We start from the raw sequence: 22,267 nt of genomic DNA on the forward strand, positions 1-22,267 counted from the left end.
AGCGACGACCCGCCCTTGGGGGAGGACTCGTTTGCACATGAGCCATGGCCAAGGAAGCTGCTATACGCCTTTCCAGCGCTGCGTCTCATTCTCCCTCTCCTGGGGAGAGTGAGGCGAGAACGTCTGTCAGTCATCCTAGTGGCTTCGGACCGCGTCGGGGCGCCGTGGTACTCAGAGATGACACAGATGAAGGTGGGCCAGCCCTGGGCGGTTCCCCAGTTCTGGGGGGAGATGTCTCAAGAGGCAGGTGCAATCGGGGCGTTACCCACTCTCGGCCAACCTCTCCAGGCTTGGCTCCTGAGAGGGACAGGCTGAGACAGGGTGGATTGTCTGACAGTGTTATTCATTCTATCCAGGCAGCTAGAGCTGGATCCACCACAGCCTGTTTCAGGCCAAAGTAGCTAGGATTCCAGCCATGGTGTGAGGAGCGGAGAATAGAGCCCCTATCTTGTGAGTTAGGCTCTATTTTATCCTTCTTACAGTTACTGGTAGACAGAGGGCTCGCGCATTCAACAGTGAAAGTGTATGCAGCAGCCATCTTGTCCTGCCATGGGGGATTTGGCGGCAGGTCAGCCTTTAGTCAACCACTGATGTCACAGTTTTTACAGGGGGTCAGGAGGCTGCGCCCAGTAGTGCACGCCTCCACCCCGCAGTGGGACCTGCCCCTAGTGCTCGAGGCTCTGGTCTCAGAACTATTTGAGCCTCTGGAGCTCTCCTCCCTAAAAGCACTGTCGTGGAAGACAGCTTTGCTTCTTGCCTTAACGTCAGCCAAAAAAAAGTGTACGAGCTCTGTCGGTGCACCCTAGCTGTTTACTGATTCGGGGTGACCGGAGTGGCGCGACACTCAGACCGAACCCCTCCTTTGTGCCCAATAGCCTAAGGCGTGCGTTCAGGTAGGGGGTTTTAGTCTTCCCCCCCAGGGAAGCTAAACTGTACTTCCTCTGCCCGGTGCGTGCACTAGCATGTTATGTGGAGCGCACGGCTGCCCTTAGACGCACCGAAATGCTGTTCGTGTGCTTCGGGGGCGGGGTGGTCGGGAAAGCTCTGTCCAAGAAACGCCTGGCAGGCTGGCTCTGCGAGTGCAATGCACATGCCTACGGACAGGCAGGGAGAGCCTGCCCCACGAGCCCGTGTGCGCACTCCACACGGGCTGTAGCTGTGTCAACACCACACTGTCGAGGATATATGCACAGCGGCGTCTTGGTCAACGCCAGGCCCCTTCATAAAGTTTTATCTCTTGGACATGTCTGGCTCTTTCTCCGCGTCTGTGCTTGCTGGGGCAACACAGGACTGGTCAGGAGGGGGGGGCTGTGGGTCAGTTGGCATCTGACCCCCTCCCCGGACGTGATCCCCTTGCCTATCCCGGGCCCGCTGAGGGTCCCGGGATAGGCAAGGGGTGCGCACTGGCCCTTTACGGGGCTCTAGCCCCCCTCTTTTTAGTCCTCTCACACTCTGCACGGGGTCAGTGCTTGAGTGTGAGACATGGGCTCTGGCGCTCTCCCTGTTATCCTTAGGGATTCAGGGAGGCAGGCGTGTAGTAAGCCCATTCGGGGCCGAGGGTGCTCTCCCCATCCGTCCATTGGCGGGGGGGGGGGTCCCCCGGCACTGTTTTTTGAGAACACTTTCTGCGAGGTAAGCGCAGCAGGGTGTGCTCTGTCAGCTACAGCCCAGATTTCTCCTCGGTCACAACCGGGTTAAGGGAGAATGTGGGGCAGCAGCTGCTGACCAAGAAAGCCGGTCAGGGGCAGTAGGGTGGAATGGTGTTGGACGACAGTGCGTACATGCATCGGGGCTCCACCCACTGTACCCATAGAGTCCAATAGAGGGCGGAGCCTGTGAGTGATATAACGTTGGGTTTCGTATTGTAACCCTTGTTATATTAGCACAGGCGAAGCCCTCTACTCATGTCACTGTCTGTCCTATTCCGCTCGCTGAAGAGAGTTGTAGGATGATGGGCAGGAGGCGAGGCCTCCTTATATACGGTGTGATGCGCGCGCATTCGGTTAGGCCCACCCTAGGCCGGTTAGGTCTATAGAAGTCTCAGTAGGTGAATGCTTGCATAGAGGGTCGTACCCATAGAGTCCAGTAGAGGGCTTCGCCTGTGCTAATATAACAAGGGTTACAATACGTAACCCAACGTCTCCTGCAGAATGATGACGCGTTTTCCTCCCCGGTATCGGGGGGGCGGTGCTTAACAGGTTAAAACATTAAAATGTGTCAAGCGTAAAAGTGCCAGATTTAGCTTTGAGCTAATTAAAAGAAAAGTGCAAAAGAGCAAGAGCAGCATACACAAATATTTATGACATGGTAATACAATATAGCAGCAATGACATATAAAGTGCAAGAGAAGATAAAAGAGCTACATAAAGTGCAAGAGGAGATACCCCTGTATTAAAGTGCATTTAGCGGAGATTGCACGTCTGTTTGTTTCTCAAACATTCTTTGAGTTGACCTTTGAAACTATTGAGAGTGGGACAATCCCGTATCTCAGTTGGGAGGCTATTCCACAATGAGCTGCCTTTAATGGAAAGGAAATGTTGTCCAAAAGTGGCCCATCTGCTGTGGACTTCACAGTCTCCTCTGGTTTCTTACCTATAGTGCAGCGCCCAGCGTCTTTTTTGTGGATGAATTCCCCTAAGGGAGGGGGGGCCAGTCCATGTAAACATTTATAAATAAAGCACATATTTTTAAAAGACTTTAAATTGTCAAAATTCAAGAAATTGTGTTTTTCAAGGATGGTACAGATGGTGATATGAATATGGCTTTCTGTCAAACACCTTGATAGCTCTCTTTTACAGCTGTTCTATTGGTTTAAGGCAGGGTTGGGGAATCTCCGGCACCTGGGCCGTATACGGCCCGCGAGACCATTTGGTACGGCCCTCGAGGTAATTTATAAACACACGCAAAAAATAAAAATTTAAGAAATCTAGACCGCAAAAAAATTAAACAAGCGAGTGCCTGTTTTTCCTGGCCAAGGTCAGGGTCCTTGAACACAACACGAGCCTAACGTGTCATCACGTGGTATATGTCTCGTCTGCAACCCGGTATCACGGCAAGATGTGAACATGTGGCGATTTACCATGCTGGGAGACGTGAAGATGTCACGATTTCGTCCCTTCATGACAGTTACACAGTATTGTTAACCCATGTTAACCAGTGGAGAAATAACCGGAAATGCCAAGCAAATGCTATATTTAAAAACATGTTAGAAGGCCTCACGAAATACTTTAATGCAAATTAAAATGTAAATGTGAAGGAATGTGTGTATAACAAAATACATTGGTCATAAACGAAACCGGAAACAGACGTAGGCAAGATCCTCAGCTCGATGATTTGGATGGTTTAGCCGCAATGCATGCTGGGATTTGGTGTTTATGTGATGTGAAATCTGAAAACATTTTTTAAAAATAAAATAATACTTTATTCCGAGTGTGCTTGCTTTTCTCTTTGAAAGTCATCACATAACGGAATTGTAATACACGGTTCGGCTGCATTAAGTATTACATATCTGCCGTAATTCTCTATTTATAGAGCCCTGATTAGAAGACTTCTAGACAAACATGAAGAACTGCCGCCAAAACTGAAAAGGTGACGTGGATCATAAATATATAAGCAATTAAACAACATCTTACATTTCTTGTCACACAATACGTCTCCTCGCAGTATCAAGACTAATTCGGCTGACTTTTATATTTGATCCAATTGGTAGATAGGCTGTATTTACACCATAACGGTGCACAGCTGATAGAAAGGGATACCTGGTGGTTACATTTTATTATTTTATTATTAGATATTAATGGGATCCCTATAAAGTATATTCATTACTCGTTATTCTCTACTAATGGTTAATTAAAGACTGTATATCATGACTAGTTTGCACATCCCTTTCAAGATTTCAAGATTTTCTAAGCTAAAACATCTATCAATATGTGTGTATACTCCACCATTAAACTGTCATTCTGCACATTTCTTATACTATCTATATACATCTTATAATAGTATAGTACATATAACATAACATTGCAGGAAAGCAATATATTAGACGTAAAGTAATGGTTAATTAATATTTATCTGTAGATCCAAATGTCACTGTGTGTGCTGTGTGCTCTGCATGTGGGACCATTAAAGAGGGTTTCATCCCTCCATGTTCTTCTTCTATACCCCCAAAGCTTTTTTCTTATTCAAAAGAAGACCTTAACCTAAAGTACTATTTAATGTTTAAATTAAGCCTTATTAGTTTGTCTGTTTTGCACATCCTCCTATTAATATCTAATAATAAAATAATACAATTCAATAACGTGCTTTAACCACCAGGTGTCCCTTTCTATCAGCTCTGCACCGTTATGGTTTAAATACAACCTATCTACCAATTGGATCAAATATAAAAGTCAGCAGAATTAGTGTTGATACTGCAAGGAGACGTATTGTGTGAAAAGAAATGTAAGATTTTGTTTAATTGCTTATATATTTATGATCCACGTCATGTTTTCAGTTTTGGCGGCAGTTCTTCCTGTTTGTCTAGATTAGAAGTCTTCTCAGCAGGGATATAAATAGAGAACTACGGCAGATATGTAATATTTAATGCAGCCAAACCGTGCTGCAAATAAAATTATAATAGTAATATAATTTGTCATAAAAAAATAACTTGTAATAAAAATTGAACTACTACATAACAATATCAACTTGTGAACCATTTTGTTTCACAAACCTTTTTTTAAATCAAAATGTCTTAGCAATAGTCAGTGCGAAGTAAAACAAAGTGTTCTTGGTCATCATGGCTAGCCTAAACAAATAAAGGTCTGCTTAATTAATTATTATATTTATTTTAAGTTGTAATTTTGTAAACCACTCTGAGCTGGTGTATAGCTATTCTTAATTTTATTTGTATAATGTTGTTCAAAAGATCTCCACTACTTTGCTGCTAGTTGCACAAGAAAGGTTTTAATTGTGGAATAAAAAGTTAAATTACCTATTTTGTCACGTATGTTTATTCCCTAATGTGATAATGAAGCTTCTTATAGTTTAATGTAATACGTTTAATCTCTTAGATCCGTTCTAGACACCACTCTTCTTCATTCACAGATGAACCCCCTTATTTGAGGGTAAGCAACATGCATTATCATGACATGTTAGATCATGACATAAGGTATGAAGAGTCAACCAGTTAAGATCCAGACGTCCGTGACTAAAATCCTTCATCCGGTTAAATATAGTTAAAAAAAACGCAATATATATCGCAGGGGAAAAGAATATTGCAATGTCAGTTTTTTTCAATATCGTGCAGCCCTAATTTGCACACATCTTGTGTCCATATCTTTCTGTTTTGGTGGTCATGCCACGTGCATGCATGGTAAGATATCTGGATTAAGAGGTTGCTTTTTCTTTGCACAGCAGGAAAGAAAGGCCAAATGAATGGGCTGTGATTTTAGTATTTTTAAGCAGAGGTCAATAATTTGAACGGTCCTCGGAGGATGTGGAAAAAATTGAAAAGGCCCTTGAGAGGAAAAAGGTTCCCCACCCCTGGTTTAAGGTTTGTGGCACAAGCAAACGACCAGCTTGTAAAACAGTATTCAATATGGGATAGAATCATACAGTGGAGGTATGACTTTGCAGCATTGACAGTTAAGAAGGGTCAAATTTGTTTAAAATGTTGCAAGTTGAATTTAATAGTATTTGATACTTTCTTAATATGTTTCTTAAAAGTCAAGTTCGAGTCCAGTATGACTCCAAGATACTTGAAGTGGGAGACTAATTCTATTTCTGCTTTGTTTTAAAACACGTTGGATCCTTCGATTTTGACTGGTCAGGTAGGGGGTCTTGAACTGAACATCGAGCATACTGCTTTTTTTTTTGCGCCGTTGGGGAGAAAATCAGCGACAGACTATGGCTGTGACTTGTGTGTGACTGACCCGAGCTTGCGCCCCGTAGTTCTTATAGCTCCGCCCCTTGGCTCCAACCAGGGCCGGCTCTAGACAATTTACAGCCCCAGGCGAGATTTGAGTTGGCGCCCCAGCCAGAGAATCGTACAATAGAAAAGATAAAGATCAATAGAGTATCCAAGGAATACACAATAGAATGGGGGGTGGACGTCACATCCTCTAGGGGGGTCCGGAGGTATGCCCCCCCGGGATTTTTTTTTTAACATTTTAAAGGTCACATGTCATGCTTTTCCGGTTATTATCCGTCCCATTGTGTGTTATGAAGGTTTTTCTGCATGTAAACGGTGTGCAGAGTCAAAACCCTCAAAGTACACCCTGTAGCGAGTAAAACTCTAAAACAGAAAATACCTCCCCAAAACGCCTCGTTGGTGAAACGTCATCATGACGTCTTCATCCATTTGATGCTTCCGGGTACGTGCTTACGAAAGCACCTACCCGGAACTAAATGGGCCAATCCGTGGAGCCGTTACGTTATGTCCACGGAGCCGTTACGTTAAGCCCCCGCTGATTGGTCCAAATTGACCAATCCACACACACACACACTCAGTGCAGGCAGCCCTGCTGATTTCTGCTCCGTGCTGCAGGCTGATAAAAGACAGTTGGGATCGCGCGAAATTCTCTCTGCAGACCCATTCTCACAGCGTTTATCAATCTATAAACCTTTTTCTTACTCAATATCAAGCCACACTTAGTGTTTTTATTTCGGCTGTGACTTTGTGTGTGTTCAGGTTGAGTTTGGCTGTGTTTGGATGTGTATCGCTAAACAAGGAAATCACGGAGGGGCGGGGCGGGGGGGGTGGGGGGGGGAGCTGCAGTGAGCCGTTTAGTGGAGAAAGTGAATACTGCTGAATACACATACTTTACAGAGATGCTGTATGCGAAACCAATGTGAGTTTGGAAAATTGCACAGTATTTTTCTATTTTAGTATACCTCAACAATGGAATTATGATCAGTGGAAATGGCCATGACATGTGACCTTTAAAGTAAAATGCTTCAATCTGGTGCACTTTAAGCAGAATTACTACTAGATCTAGGGGGTACAACTTTAAACACCCATATGAAAAAGATTGGTTTACATTTTATTAATCAAATAAGTATGTGAACATAACCAATAACCTACCATAGCCAATAACAAATACATGTAACTTATTTTATTTTTGTTGTTCATTCATATCTTATTTGACCTATTAACATTTATTTATTCTTGCATCTTTTTTAATCTCTCCAGTTTAAAACAATATTTTTGGTTTACTGCACATTGAAATGATTTCAAACCTGTTTTATCCCAATAATTATAAAGGAGTAACTTGGAAATATTTGTTTACATAAATTGTGACCAAACCGTTTGAGACCCACTGAGATAACTTAGACTAAAGTTAACTATCTAAACACTCAGAGTCCTTTACCTCACTGAGCTGTAGTTATCAGCCTCTCAGTCTGACTGGAGAGGACTCTCCCTCCACATTATTGTAGAAACGTCTTCTTCTAATATCCGTTAGAGCAGCTAGCACCAGATTCTAATAACAACAGCGCCGGTACCGGTGCACCCTCCCTCTCTCCCTCATTCGCTCCCAAGCTCACTCGCACTTTGGCTGTGAGCTGCGGGCGCCAGATAAGCCAACATCCCCCATTTCATCACTTACAGCGCCCATCGTACAGGGCAAATGAAAAGTGTAACCGGGGTCAAAAAAGGGTGTTACATTTACTTAATTATGAATGTTGTTACATCAAGGCCGAAAATTAGGATGAGCACCAACGGTCAAATATGTTTTTCTACCAGCGCAGCGCCTCCCCAGATCTGGCGCCCTAGGCGAACATCTATAACGCCAGTGCTACGGGCCGGCCCTGGTTCCAACCCCCCTTCCTCCCCCCACATCTACAGGTGAAAATTACTTTAGCGACACATTCATCGCAAGAAGTGTAGCAAAAGTCAAGGCCGCAAATTCCTCGATTTATACTGCCACAGAGCAGATTCGTGAAGTTGTAATGACTGATTTGAGAGGTTGTAATAACCAAGTTGCAGTTGTAATGGAAAATATATTTAAAAAATATTAATGTTTCTGCAAGTGAACATTTCATCACTAAGTTCATTTTGTTTCTACAAGCTACACAACTTTTTCTTTCTTTCTGTGACTTCAAATTTGGTTCACAGATACGTGGATATTTTATACAAGTGTAAATACTATGCACACAAGCTCAGAGTTTATTTCTGCAAGTGCTCACATCAGGTTTTACATGCTCTCGCATTTTGCACCATATCTACCTTCATATTTATTAGTGTAGATTTATATCTTGCCGTCACAAAAGCAGGACAAAATCATCTGTGTTGTCATGAGTTCCATGAACTGTTGTTGACCTTACCTTGACCTTGGACTCGTACTCCTCATACTGAAGGTGTTTGATCATGTCAGGGAACCAAACAGCCAGGCCATAGTAACTGTGACAAAATGCAGAATGTAAAACACTGAATCAATAACAGGAGCAAACAACAACCAGAATGAAGCTGCACTCTGTATCACATAGTTATAAGACTGATAATCCTCTGCTTAATAAATGTTTTTGAGTTATTATATTAATAATTATTTAAAGATGTAATTATAATTTTTCATAGCCTTACTCTTCGAGTTATTCTACCATGTAAGTGTGACTCGTTTCAAATCTGTTAAATCTGTTTCTTATAACCTGGATGATGATGTAATGCATGACATGGTTAACTCACCTGAAAGCCATACAGAACCAGATGATGGCCATGAAGAGAGTAGCAAACCTCAGCTCTGCAGACATGAGTGATGCTACGTTCTTCAACACCTGGGACAAACATCCACACACAGCCGTGAACAACGCTACATCACAGTAAGCACACTGCAAAATAATCTTCACAATATAATATCAGAGAGCGTTTCTGTTTTAGAGATAGTAGAGGGAAACCGTTTTTGTATTGGTTTCAGGATAGAACAAAGGCCTAAAGCTATTTGAAGTTGTGTTGCATTTTGACCGTTAGAAGTTGCAGACTTACAATACTTAATGAAAATATAAAATGTACCAATAGCATTTTAGAAAAAAGTATAAGGCGGTGTTTACACGAGAACGAAACAGCTGCTACTTTTCTCTATTCACACGAGGCCGTAACGGAACCGCGGAAACGGACCCCTAAAACGATAACGGGTCCCAAGGTGGATAGATCTGCAAACGGAACGCTCTGTGTGTACGCCCTACCAGGGGTTCCCAACCTTTTTTACCCAGGGCCCCCCCAAATGACTCCTGTTGGAATTTGCGACCCCCCAAAACTTTGAAACTTTAATCATCGCTGTTGCCGATCTGCCCCCCTGCCCGATCTGTACTGTGCGAGATGGTCTGCCATACTGGACAACTCCGTACGGCAACCCAACTAGGACACTTGACACAGTGGCGTTTGGCAAAGCACAAAAAGAAAATGGATTTAACTTCTGTTTGGCAGTTATCATACTGAATAAATATTTACTGTGAATGTATGCAAAAATGTATGGCATATAGCTGTCTAACAGAAGTTAAATCTATGTCTCACTTATTCTGACAATGTACTTAACCCCAAATAAAAGAACCCAATTCAAAGAGTTGTTAAATAATAGTGAAGTCACGTTTTCATAACAATAACTCATCTCTCCCGGTTTTTTTGTGTTCTTTTTCTGCTTTGCCAAACGCCACTGTGTGAAGTGTCCTATTACAGTTGCCGTATGTAGTTGTCCAGTATGGCGGACCATCTCGCACATGCGCAGTACAGATCGGGCAGGGGGGCAGATCGGGTAGTGACAGCCGTGCCTGGTAACAGCGGTTACCCCCCCTCCCCCCCCCCCCCCCCCCCACACACACACACACACACGGCAACAGCGGTAATTAAAGTTTAAAAGTCTCAAAAATGCTACAACTACTGTCACAAACTGGATGAATGTGAAGTGTTTTGTTAAAGGAGGATGAAAGCGTAATTAAGGAGCACTATTGGAGTGACTTTGTTGGTTATTGGACTCAGGATTAATGAATTTGGATGCCCGCTGTATAAAGAAATTAAAGGACGGCGCAAGTGGAAACAATTCTCAAAGGGATTCAACTGTTTAAAACACATGCTCAAAGTAAGCCGGATTTTGGCGATGTGTTTATGTGGATTAAAAAAATCGTAAATAATCTACAAAATGGAAGAGACCGATCTGATCGGAGCAACTGGGACAAATTATCCAACTGAAACCGACACTTTACGCGCAGAAGAAACATTTCTATTAAAGAAAAAATGATACATTTCTGTCTTTGTATGCTTTTATTAGCTACTAACTTGCAAATGTATGCATCATATTTATTTCAAATGTCGAAGAACAGGACACTTCAAAAGAATATACTATGTCTAATAAATACATGGTAATATGGTTTCATAGGCCTGTATAAAACAAAAATGAAAAACTGGCATATTAAGCAGGTAAATCAAATGCTTGTCTGCCATGGAACAGGTAGCAGAGAGAAGACGAGGTTCAAGTAGGTTCATTAATGTGAACCTTGGGCTTGCACGCCCGCAGCCAGGGATGGAATGTCTGGTGTAATGTGAGTGACAGCCAGTCTAAAGTCGTTGTGAACGTCCAGTGTGTTGCGTGCTTTTGTTTTGATGGCAACAAGTGCGCTGAAGGCTGTTTCTGATAGATATGTCGTACTGAATGGGAGTGTAATTTTGGTCGTGGCATGCAGTGTGATCTTTGGAGCGAGGCTTGGTCCTTTGAGAATCCAAAACTTTTTAAATCCTTTTTCCTGGAAGTGTGAGTATGAGCTCATCTTCGCAATCCAGGTATTCCACATCCTCAACTTTGGCAATAAAGGGATCTAAAACCCACAATTCCTTGGAGACATACTCGTCTATGTCAGCGAACCATGATTGCATTTCCGTTTGCAGTGCGTTCATATGGCGGATGAACTCGCGACGTAGGCCTACAGGCACCGTTTCAGGATTGTTTTGGGATTGTTTCAGCAGTAGTGGAAACTGTTGCAGCTCCCCCCTCTCCATTTTCTCGACCCTGTACTCCAGTTTGTGCACAAATGCATCATTGGACAATGTTGGACTCCACGCCTTGCAGACGCTTGTTTGTTTCATTGTAGAGACTGAAGATGTCGGCCAGGTATCCTGTTTTAATCCAGAATGACTCAGTCACTTGCTCTGACAGTGCGCGGTTACGAGTTTGTAGGAACTCTTCAATTTTTTCCTTCAGTTCTACAAAGCGTGCCAGCACTCGGCCGCGTGAGAGCCAGCGCACTTTGGTGTGCAGGAGGAGGGTTTGGTGCGCTTCATCCTCGCACAAGTCTGCGAATAGACGCTTGTTGGTGGGGCGACCTTTGATGAAATTGACTATTTTAATAAAAGTTGAGTGTTTCGCTGAGGTCTTCTGACAGTTTCTTGCTGGCCAGGGCCTGGCGATGTATCACACAGTGAAATATTGTGCAGTGTGGGGCCTTTTCTTTCAAGCGACTGTTAAATCCCTTGTTATTCCCCATCATTGAGGCAGCTCCGTCTGTGCAACATGCAACTAAATTCTCATAGGAAAGCTTGTGGGATGAGAGGTAAGAATCCACTGCAGTAAAAATGTCCTCACCCCGGGTGGTAGTGGTAAGGTTGACTGACATAAGAATGTCCTGCTTCAAATCTTCCCCATCGATATATTGCACATAAACGATCAGCACAGCCTCGTCTGCTACAGTTGTGGTTTCATCAAGTTGTATGGCAAATGGCCCCTTTCCAAGCTTTTCGAGCAGCTGCAGCTCGCAGTTACTTGCCATCTTCTCAATTCTGTCTTTCACCGTATTGTTTGACAGTGGTACAGTTTTTAGCTTCTCCGCGACCTGCGGGCCGCACAGTTTCTCAGCCATCTTAATGCAAGCTGGCTTAATGAGCTGCTCGCCAATGCTGTGCGGTTTCTTTGCCTTTGCTATTAAAAGTGCACATTCAAAAGAGGCCTCGCTGCCAGGCCTAACAAACGCTGTTCTAATATCCATTGGCTTGTTCGCCTTTGCAAGGTGTTGTTTCTTTATGAAAAAGTCCCGATCACGCCCGACTGTTTCTGGGTGCATGGTCTGTTGATGTCTCTTCATTTTGCTGGGTTTCATGCTTTCGTTGGCTAGCTTCTCTCTGCATATCACACACTCTGGGCGGGTTTTGTCCGTTCCCTCCATGAAACCGAAGTTAAGATAGCTCTCTAGGTAGGTCCTCATTTTCTTTTTGATTGCAGATGAGCTGTCATCTCTTTTACGTTTTTCAGACATTTTTAGACAAAAATATTCACCTTATGAAGTCGGTCGCTAGCTAGCAAGCGCAGCAAAATGTTATTATTATGAAAGCTGACACAGTAACGTCAATGTTGGCGCCAATCGGAGGAGTATCAGATGAATTTTTTGAATTTTAATTTTAGTTAATCAATTAATTTCTATATTTTATTGTAATATAGACAAGGCTTTTAGCGGCAATCATGTATTGCGTTACAATATGTAAAAAAAAATTATATGTAAAAAAAAAATTATATGTAATTTTTTTTATTTTTTTTATTCTAAATATGATATTAGGCCTCAAATCGTCTGAACCCCCTGCGATCTTTGGCGACCCCCCAAGGGGGTCACGACCCCCAGGTTGGGAACCACTGCGCCTAGACGATCATTTCCTGATAACGATGAAGCCATAGCCCCACCTCTGCTGCTCACTACTGTAGCATGGTCAGTAGCTACTGCTACTGCTACTGCTACTGACCATGCTACAGATGTTAGTGCAAAATCTACCAGTAGGGCCTGGCTCATTTCGTGGCATCTGCAGGCAGTGGCAAGTACTTCCGGCATCTGCCACAGAGGCCGCTACTCCGTGGTATCTGTGTCAAGTATACCACAGATGTGGTATCTGTGGCAAGTATATGCCACAGCCACAACTTGCCGTGGCAAGTAAATGCCACAACCATGCCAGTATATGCCACAACTTATATATGCCACAACTTGCCGTGACAAGTATATGCCACAACTTGCCGTGGCAAGTAAATGCCACAAGTTAAGAGTTAAGAGAAGGTTTACCGTAACTGCCACCCGCCTTCCGTGGCAAATGCTGATATTTAAACCCGTATTTATCGCGTAAAATGTCGCTGTTTTGGCATGACTTTATCGGACTGATCTGTACACAAGACTGATGATCTGTTACTGATGGTCCGATCATATTTTTTAAAAAGATTAAACATATGTTCAGATTTTACTTGGAGAACGTGGTTTGTTAAAATAAATAAACGTGCTATTTTTATGATAATACTCAAGATATATTATTAGTAAGTTGACATAAAGATCTAACATTGTTGACCAGAGGTGGGAAATAGGCTAACTTGTATACTCAAGTACTGTACTTGTGATTTAGAAATAGCCTAGTTGTACTTTAGTTGAGTATGTAAATGGTATGTTACGTAGTAGGCTACTTACCCCACTACAACTCAGAGGTAAATTGTGTAATTGTAGCCTACTCCCCTACATTTATTTAATACGCTACCTTTAGTTACTTACTACAGATTCTGATTAATGATGATACATATAATCAAGTCTTAAATCAGACTTTATAGTTACTCCTGGAGTAAATTCACAAGATACCCTACTACAGTATACAAAGTCATTAAAACTAGCTGCACCTTTACCAGCTTTGAGAACACTTTCATGATCAATCATTATAATGAAAACATGTAATATGCACTTTAAGTATATTGTTATGCTAATCATTTTTGCGCTTTTACTTGAGTAACATTTTAATGCATGACTTTTACTTGTAACAGAGTATTCCAACATTTAGGTTGGCTACTTCTACTTTTACTTCACACTAGAACCACAAGGGGTCGCTGTATAGCCTACCTAAAACCACCAACGTGTCAAATGAACGAATGCATTGATTTTCAAGGTACAATGTTATTTTATTTATCATACTAGAACACAATGAGTGTTGCCACTACATTGCCGTGGCATGTGCCTTGGCATTTGTGGCATCTCCCACAGAGGCCACTACTCTGTGGCATCTGTGGCAAGTATATGCCACAGCCACAACTTGCCGTGGCAAGTAGGCTATATGCCACAACTTGCCGTGGCAAGTATATGCCACAACTTGCCGTGGCAAGTAAATGCCACAGATGTCACAACTTGCCGTGGCAAGCATATGCCACAACTTGCCGTGGCAAGTATATGCCACAAATTGCCGTGGCAAGTAAATGCCACAGATGCCACAACTTGCCGTGGCAAGCATATGCCACAACTTGCCGTGGCAAGCATATGCCACAACTTGCCGTGGCATTTGCGCATGCTGAACGGGAGTTGCCACAAGATGCCAGAGTTAAGAGAAGTTTTACGGTAGCTGCCACTCGCCTTCCGTGGCAAATGCTGATATTTAAACTCGTATTTATCGTGTAAAATGTCGCTGTTTAGGCATGACTTTATCGGACTGATCTGTACACAGGACTGATGTGCGATCTCTATTTTTCAAAAAGATAATAAATTATCATTTATATTCAATTTTACTTGGAATAGCCTACGTGGTTTGCTAAAATAAACAAACGTGCTATATCTATGATAGTATGCTAAACATAGGCCTATATTGTAATAAAAAAAAAAATATTGGCAAGTGAGCGTTGCAACGCAAGCCCTTGGCAATTGTCGCTTCTTGAGGGGAGTTTCCACTGCTTGCTACGATAACCAGGTGTATTGTTACTAGTAAAGACAAATAATTAAAAATAAATATCTGTATTGACACAGCAACGTGTACAATGGTGTTATTAGACTTGGCTACAGACTTAGGGCAGCTGTAACTGATTGCAGTTGCCACTGCTAGTGAGATGCTAAGATTTATATTTTATAAATGAGGCAAAGGACAGTTATATTTGATTGTACACATGTATAAATGTGTTATTTTAAATCCAGGCATATGTACTTAATTTGTATTATTTGCGTTGTTAATAAACAGATTAATGTCATTGTATCTGTTTTGTTGTTTAATATTTTAATTCTGGTTGAACATTTTTATTTAAATGCTTCAGATTATTCTTATTAGATATTGATATCGGTGAATCCAAACAAACCATGTTATTCCGTTAAGACAATCATGACAGTATATTAAAAATCAAGACACAATGCATGCTTTTTTATCCATCCTTTTATTGCGTTTTGAAAGTGGTGAACAATTAACATGAAGAATGTTCTCTTAAGCATGATACTCCAAGCAATCCTCATTTAACCGTATAAAGTTGATTTAATATGTTGAGGAAAGAGGGTTACAATGTAATATAATTACACCCTTGTTAAAACTTTTTGTGTGCATCAGTAAAAAGGTTATATGTCATGCATGCAAATATCAAATCATTGTGTTGCTAATTAACATAAACAGATTTTGATATGATACGTTGTATTTAATTTATTTATCTAAAATGTTGAAATCTTTGCGTTACAGCAAATAATAATAATAAAAAGAAACAGGAAATAATTTACACATTATTAGTAGATATTTATCTACAGAGTATCTAAAGAATAAACAATATAGCCTACTGAATATGTAAGAATACACTACAATAAACCATCTCACTAAAACCAATAGAAACATATATTTGTCTTTCTTAACCCTTTCATCCATGAATTATGAAAGCCTCACTCAGGATTTTTTTACCAATTGTTTTTATTGCTCTTGGGGCATGAAAAACAAGATTTTAACTTTAGTTTATTTTTATCTATTTTTTTCAAATTTAGAACATTTAAAAATACATTTAAAAAAATAATTTTAAGGATGATGTTTTCCTTATTAATAAGTCACAAATCACAAACTCAGTAAATGAACACTGACATAACAAAAACACAGAAAATGACCACTAGTTGTCATAAAGTAAAACAGTAACAATAGGAAATTACAGTCTTTTCAAGTGAATGTATATATTTATATATAAAACAAACAATAGAAGCACACTTACTGTGAAGTAGCCTATACCAACATTAACATAAGATAATCCTTATGTGTATTATGTATGATGGAAATCCATCAAGGGTGAAAGGTTATATCATGTGCACAGCTATTGCTTATGGCAATGAAAATCGTATTGGTCCCGCCATGCGTTTTAGAAGGGGGATGATTTTAACCGTTTTTATTTCAGGGGGGATGCCATCCCCCCTCAACTCGAGTACCGACTATTATCATAAAAATAGCACGTTTATTTATTTTAACAAACCACGTTCTCCAAGTAAAATCTATAGAACATATGTTTAATCTTTTTGAAAAATATGATCGGACCATCAGTAACAGATCATCAGTCTTGTGTACAGATCAGTCCGATAAAGTCATGCTAAAACAGCGACATTTTACGCGATAAATACGGGTTTAAATATCAGCATTTGCCACGGAAGGCGAGTGGCAGCTACCGTAAACCTTCTCTTAACTCTTAACTTGTGGCATTTACTTGCCACGGCAAGTTGTGGCATATAGCCTACATGCCACGGCAAGTTGTGGCATATATAAGTTGTGGCATATACTTGCCACGGCAAGTTGTGGCATGGTTGTGGCATTTACTTGCCACGGCAAGTTGTGGCTGTGGCATATACTTGCCACAGATACCACATCTGTGGCATATACTTGCCACAGATACCACGGAGTAGCGGCCTCTGTGGCAGATGCCGGAAGTACTTGCCACTGCCCGCAGATGCCACGAAATGCGCTTGCTGTCTCTCAAATCTACAGCTCCTCTACCACAACCATCAGCAACAAGTGGACATGGAGAACTAAATGAACTACATGTTGCTAAATCCACTGCGGAGAATAAACAGAAGGGCAACCATGGCAACCATGCTCGGGGGTCTTCTTCGCTGCTTTTGGTGTATTTTGTGGCAGAAGTCCAGCGCCACTTACAGGCCCGGCATATGTACTACAGCGTTTCCAGTGGTCTCGTGTGAACGGACACGTTAAATGAGCCGAATGCGTGTGAACGGAATACTTTTTTGATAACGAATTCGGTCCGTTTGTGCTCCCGTGTAAATGGGGTCTAATAAGAAGGAGGCTATCATAGCTTATCTACTCCTGTGGTCAACAGTCTAGAGCAGGGGTCACCAACCTTTTTGTCACAGAGGGCTACTTCAAGGGTACTGAGTAATACGAAGGGCTACTTGTTTGATACAAACTTCCTGAATAACATAATTGCACGGTTCACCTTTAATGATAATATTATTATTAACAATAATCAGAATACATATTAATTTACTGTATGTGAAGGACTGTCTGATCACATGTTAATGTTAATTATTCCTCACAATAATTATTAACAATGATTTACCATTGCTATAGCAACCCCATTGTTTTTTTATTAAAATGTATCTATATTTATACACATTCTCGCGAGATCTATCAGGGGTCGTTGTAATGCTGCGTTCACACCGGACGCGACTTCGCTCTAATCGCTTGAGTTTCACCGCTGAGGGAGCGGACGAACAACCCGGAAGTGGAAGTGAAGTCGGAGACGCGTGACAGAAGGCTCAGAGAGAATCGGAAAACTCGGATACATACAGAAACGGTAGCATTGGACTGTTATTTTTTGGCGGATTTGCATAAACTGTACATTGAGTGTTTCATCATGTCAACCAGCTCAGATGGTAGCCAAAGAAACGATATGGAATGGATGATATCCAAAGCTGCGAGGAAGAAAAGATCTTTGAAAGAAAGAGATAGTTCAGAAAGAGCTAGAAGGTGGTCGGATTGGTCGGGTGAAGCCGACAAGGCTAATCATAGCAAAAAAATCAAAAATCAGTCAAAGTGTCAGCCAAGCAATGTTGGATAAAGAACTATAACACGAGTGGAAAGTTGTAATAGAATTCAATCAGGATGGTGGGCATTACCACCCGATTAAACTTACCAAAGCAATTAAAAAAGAGATTGGAAAAATTAAATTTGCTAAATTCATGAACAACAAGCGGGTTTTGATACATGCCAATAACAAACAGCAGCAGGAAAAGATTCTGGGAATGAACTCACTGAATGGGGAGAAAATGAAGGCGCATGTACCAGGAGCAATGGCAAAACTGAGAGGAGTAATTTCAGGAGTACCATTGGACATGTCAGTGGAAGATATTAAAAGTGAATTAAAAGGAGGTAAAGTAGTGGAAGTCACAAGGCTTAAAAGCAAACGGGGTGGCACATTCAAAGAAACATTATCAGTTCTCATTCAGTTTGAGAGAACATTACCTAAGGCAGTACAAATGGGATATTTGAACTTCACTGTTAGGGAGTACATTCCCAAACCTCTCAGGTGTTACGCATGTCAACGAATGGGGCACACAGCGCAGCAGTGTAAAGGGCAGCTAAGGTGTGCGAGATGCGGAGGAAAACATGAGTATGGAAAATGTGAAAAGGATGCAAAGGTTAAATGTTGTAACTGCGGAGGAGATCACAGTGCTGCGTTTGGAGGATGTGAAGTGCAGAGAGAGGCCAGAGAGGTGCAGAGGGTTAAGATTACAAACAAAGTTTCATACGCAGAAGCAATAAAGAAAGTAAGGGGAACTATAACAATCAATAAGACCCCTAGTGTAATGGAGCAGAGCATTACAATACAAAATGGCAGGAACACACCAAAAAGTAATCTTCAAATCCAACCCCACAGCGCCACCAAGAGTAAAGAGGATGATGATGTTCTAGGAGTGAAAAAGGTGAATTTTGTGGTATTCATATGCCATACTGTAAATGTTGCATTACAGTTAAAAAAGAAAAGTGATAGAATCAAAGCCATTGTGGAGGCAGCTGGAAAATTCATAGACATGAAAGATATTAAAGCAGATCAGATACATGCAATGTTAGCTATAAATGGAGCTTGGGAAAATGAAAATCAGGATCCTTAATCATGGTTCTGCACATACTACAGTGGAACGCAAGAAGCCTCATAGCTAATGGTCAAGAATTCAAGAAATATATATATGAGCTAGAGGTGGTCCCTGAGGTAATATGTGTGCAAGAAACCTGGTTACGACCTCAATAAGACTTTGTCATTCCAGGATTTAGCTGTATAAGGCATGATAGAGCTAATAGTCAAAATGGTGGAGGGTTTGCCATGTTTCTCAAAGATGGTGTGGTATATAGGGAGGTGCAATCTCCGGATGATATGTGTATTATAGTGGAAATTTGCAACCCTAGGAAACAAGATAACATTAGGATAATGAATTTATACAACCCATGTAAAAATCTAACCACTGATATATTTAAAGAAATAGCAGGCAATAAACATAGGAAGGAAGTTTGGTGTGGTGATTTCAATGCACACAACAGTCTATGGGGCAGCAACCATACAGATAGTAACGGAAATATAGTGGAAGAAATGCTGGAGGAAAGAACACTAGTATGCCTTAATGATGGACATGGCACAAGAGTAGATGTACACAGGGGGAAAGTCTCATGCCTGGATCTGACATTAGTGTCAAACTGTTTGGTTCATACATGCGAATGGTTTGTTTTGAATAGCTCCACTGTAGGAAGTGACCATTATCCAGTGCTTACTAAAATGAATACTAATGTATATATGCAGGAAGGAGGTGTAATAACCAGGTGGTGCTTTGCTAAAGCTGATTGGGGGAAATGTAGGATATGGTGTGAGGAGTCGGTACACCTGCTAACATCAGAGGGAAGCATAGAGGTCATTACAAGCCAAATAACGCAAGATATACTGAATGCAGCAGAGAACAGTATACCCAAAACAACAATCAAGGGTAGGAAGAAAGTGGTGCCATGGTGGAATGAGGAATGCAGCAGGGCTATTAAAGAGCAAAATAATGCATTTAGAGAATTAAAGAAAAACATGACGCAAAATAATGTTATAGAGTTTCAAAGGAAAAGGGCATCTGCTCGAAGGACAATTAAATATACAAAAAAGAGAACATGGAGAGAATTTTGTTCTACCATTGGCAGAGGAGTTAAATTGGGTGATGTCTGGTCCATGTTTAAGCGGATGAGTGGGAAAAGGAAATCCATTAAAATTCCAGCCTTGGTGGATGGGGAGAGGCTGGCAGTGACAGATAAAGAGAAGGCAGATATGTTAGGAAGGACACTTGCAGCAGTACATAGTGGGGAGCATCTCAGTGATATTCATAGGCAGCAAAAACAGCAGTTACTAGCAGAGAATGAAAACGTGAAGGAGAAGAGACAGGATAATAGGTCGGCTCTGGACGTGGAATTTACAATGTCAGAACTCAAAATAGCCTTACAAGGTACAGGATATACAGCCCCAGGACAAGACCAGCTATGCTATGCTATGTTTAGACAATTACCTATGGAAACTATGAAAATGGTGTTGAGTCTTTTCAATAAAATCTGGAGAGAAGGAGATATGCCAAGTGTGTGGAAAACAGCAATCGTGCTACCATTCAATAAGCCAGGGAAAGATACAGCTAACCCTAGTAACTACAGACCAATAGTTCTTACATCACACCTATGTAAATGGTGGAAAAGATCATTGTCCGTAGGCTCTTACATGTACTGGAACAGAAAGGGCTGCTGAGTGGTTTTCAGAGCGGATTTCGTAAAGGGCGGTCCACAATAGATGCGTTAGTAAGAGTGAGTAACGATGTGGAAAAAACATTGAAAATGAAAGAGATAATGGCAATAGTGTACTTTGACATTGAAAAGGCGTATGACTCTATGTGGAGGGATGGGTTACTGATCAAATTGGGTAGAATGGGTATTGGAGGGAGAATGTACAATTGGGTAAGGGCCTTTTTAACAGACAGGACATTTAGAGTAAAGGTTGGAGCAGATATTTCCAACTATTTTGAAATAGAAAATGGTATTCCCCAAGGGAGTGCAGTCAGTCCAATATTATTTAACATCATGATTAATGATATATTTACATGCTTAGACACATGCATACAATCGGCTCTGTACGCAGATGATGGGGCTATTTGGATGAGGGGAAGAAATGCCCCATACGTAATGGAGAATATAGCTAGAGCGATTACAAAAGTGGAGAGGTGGTCATATAACTGGGGATTCAAAATGTCAGAAAGCAAGTCATGCTACATGGTATTTACAAACAAACGCAAGATTGATGGCCAACAGCTAACACTATATGAGCGTCCAATGACAAAGGTGAATGAGTTCAAATACCTAGGACTGTGGTTTGATAGCAAATACACATGGAAAATGCATATTAATCAAGTGAAAACTAAATGCAAAAAAGTATTAAATGTATTGCGAGCTGGAGCTGGATGCAACTGGGGCGCAGATAAACAAGCATTAATAGACATTTACAGATCAATTATGAGGTCCACAATAGACTACGGTTGTATAGTATATGGAGCAGCAGCAAAAACATCGCTTTTAAAAATTGATAGAATACAATATAAAGCATTGCGGCTGTGTATTGGAGCAATAAAGTCATCCCCTATTAATGCAGTTCTGATAGAAGCAGGAGAGACACCTCTGGAGATCAGAAGAGAGAAACTTGCTCTGACATACTGGGTCAGACTACAAGGTAGTGGAGAAGGAAATATTCCAAACAGAATATTACAGGATTGCTGGGAATATGCAAAATTCCAGGGACGTGGGTTTGGCTGGACGAGTAAGGAAAGAACGAGGGCATATGGAGTGGAGAATATCCCGTTTGCCAAAGCAACTCCATTTAGCAGTGTTCCCCCATGGCTGTTCCCAGAAGCTAACATAGATATGAATATCATAGAAAGGAAAAAAGAGTGGCAAATAAATGAAGTGGGAATTAAAACAAGTATGTATCTGAACGAAAAGTACTACAATTACCTACAAATTTATACAGATGGCTCTAAGAACAAGGAAGAGCGTGTTGGAGTTGGCATATACATCCCAGACTTTAAAATATCTATTTTAAAAAGAACATCTGATCAATTATCAGTGTATACAGCAGAAATGCTTGCTGTAATAATAGGATTGCAGTGGGTTGAAGAGGTCAGACCAGATAGGGTGGTTATATGTACAGATTCATTGTCCATATTACAAAGCATACAATCAACAACAACTACTAGAGAAGACATTCTCATAGAACTGAATCATAGCCTGTTAAGACTGCACAGAAGCGGCATAGATCTGCAGTTCTGCTGGGTGCCTGCACATGAGGGGGTGAAAGGGAACGAGTGTGCTGATAGATTAGCAAAAACTGCACTACAAAAGCAAATAACACTACCAGTTCAACTTGGTAAAGGAGAAGGAAAAGCAGTCATTAAGAAGAAAGGGATGGAGATCTGGCAGAAAAGGTGGGAGAAAGACCAGAAAGGCAAGGACTATCACAAAGTACAAAATACAATTTCAATTAATATTCATAAAGAAAGAAACAGAAGG

The 22,267-nt window shown here is 41.3% G+C and overlaps 1 protein-coding gene across 2 annotated transcripts in view; it reads right to left on the minus strand.

The window, feature by feature from the left end:
- The window catches only part of LOC307041414 (synaptic vesicle glycoprotein 2B-like), an 84,194-nt gene that overhangs the window by 43,224 nt on the left and 18,703 nt on the right, over positions 1 to 22,267 (minus strand). For both annotated transcript variants that reach the window (XM_079684812.1, XM_079684811.1), the window contains 2 exons: positions 8,660 to 8,748; positions 8,302 to 8,377 (listed from right to left, as the gene is read on the minus strand). In XM_079684812.1, coding sequence (XP_079540938.1) covers positions 8,302 to 8,377; positions 8,660 to 8,748 — 165 coding nt within the window. The remainder of the gene's footprint in view (positions 1 to 8,301; positions 8,378 to 8,659; positions 8,749 to 22,267) is intronic.

Source organism: Notothenia rossii (assembly GCF_949606895.1).
Source record: "Notothenia rossii genome assembly, chromosome: 5".
In the NCBI taxonomy this organism is placed as follows: Eukaryota; Metazoa; Chordata; class Actinopteri; order Perciformes; family Nototheniidae; genus Notothenia; species Notothenia rossii.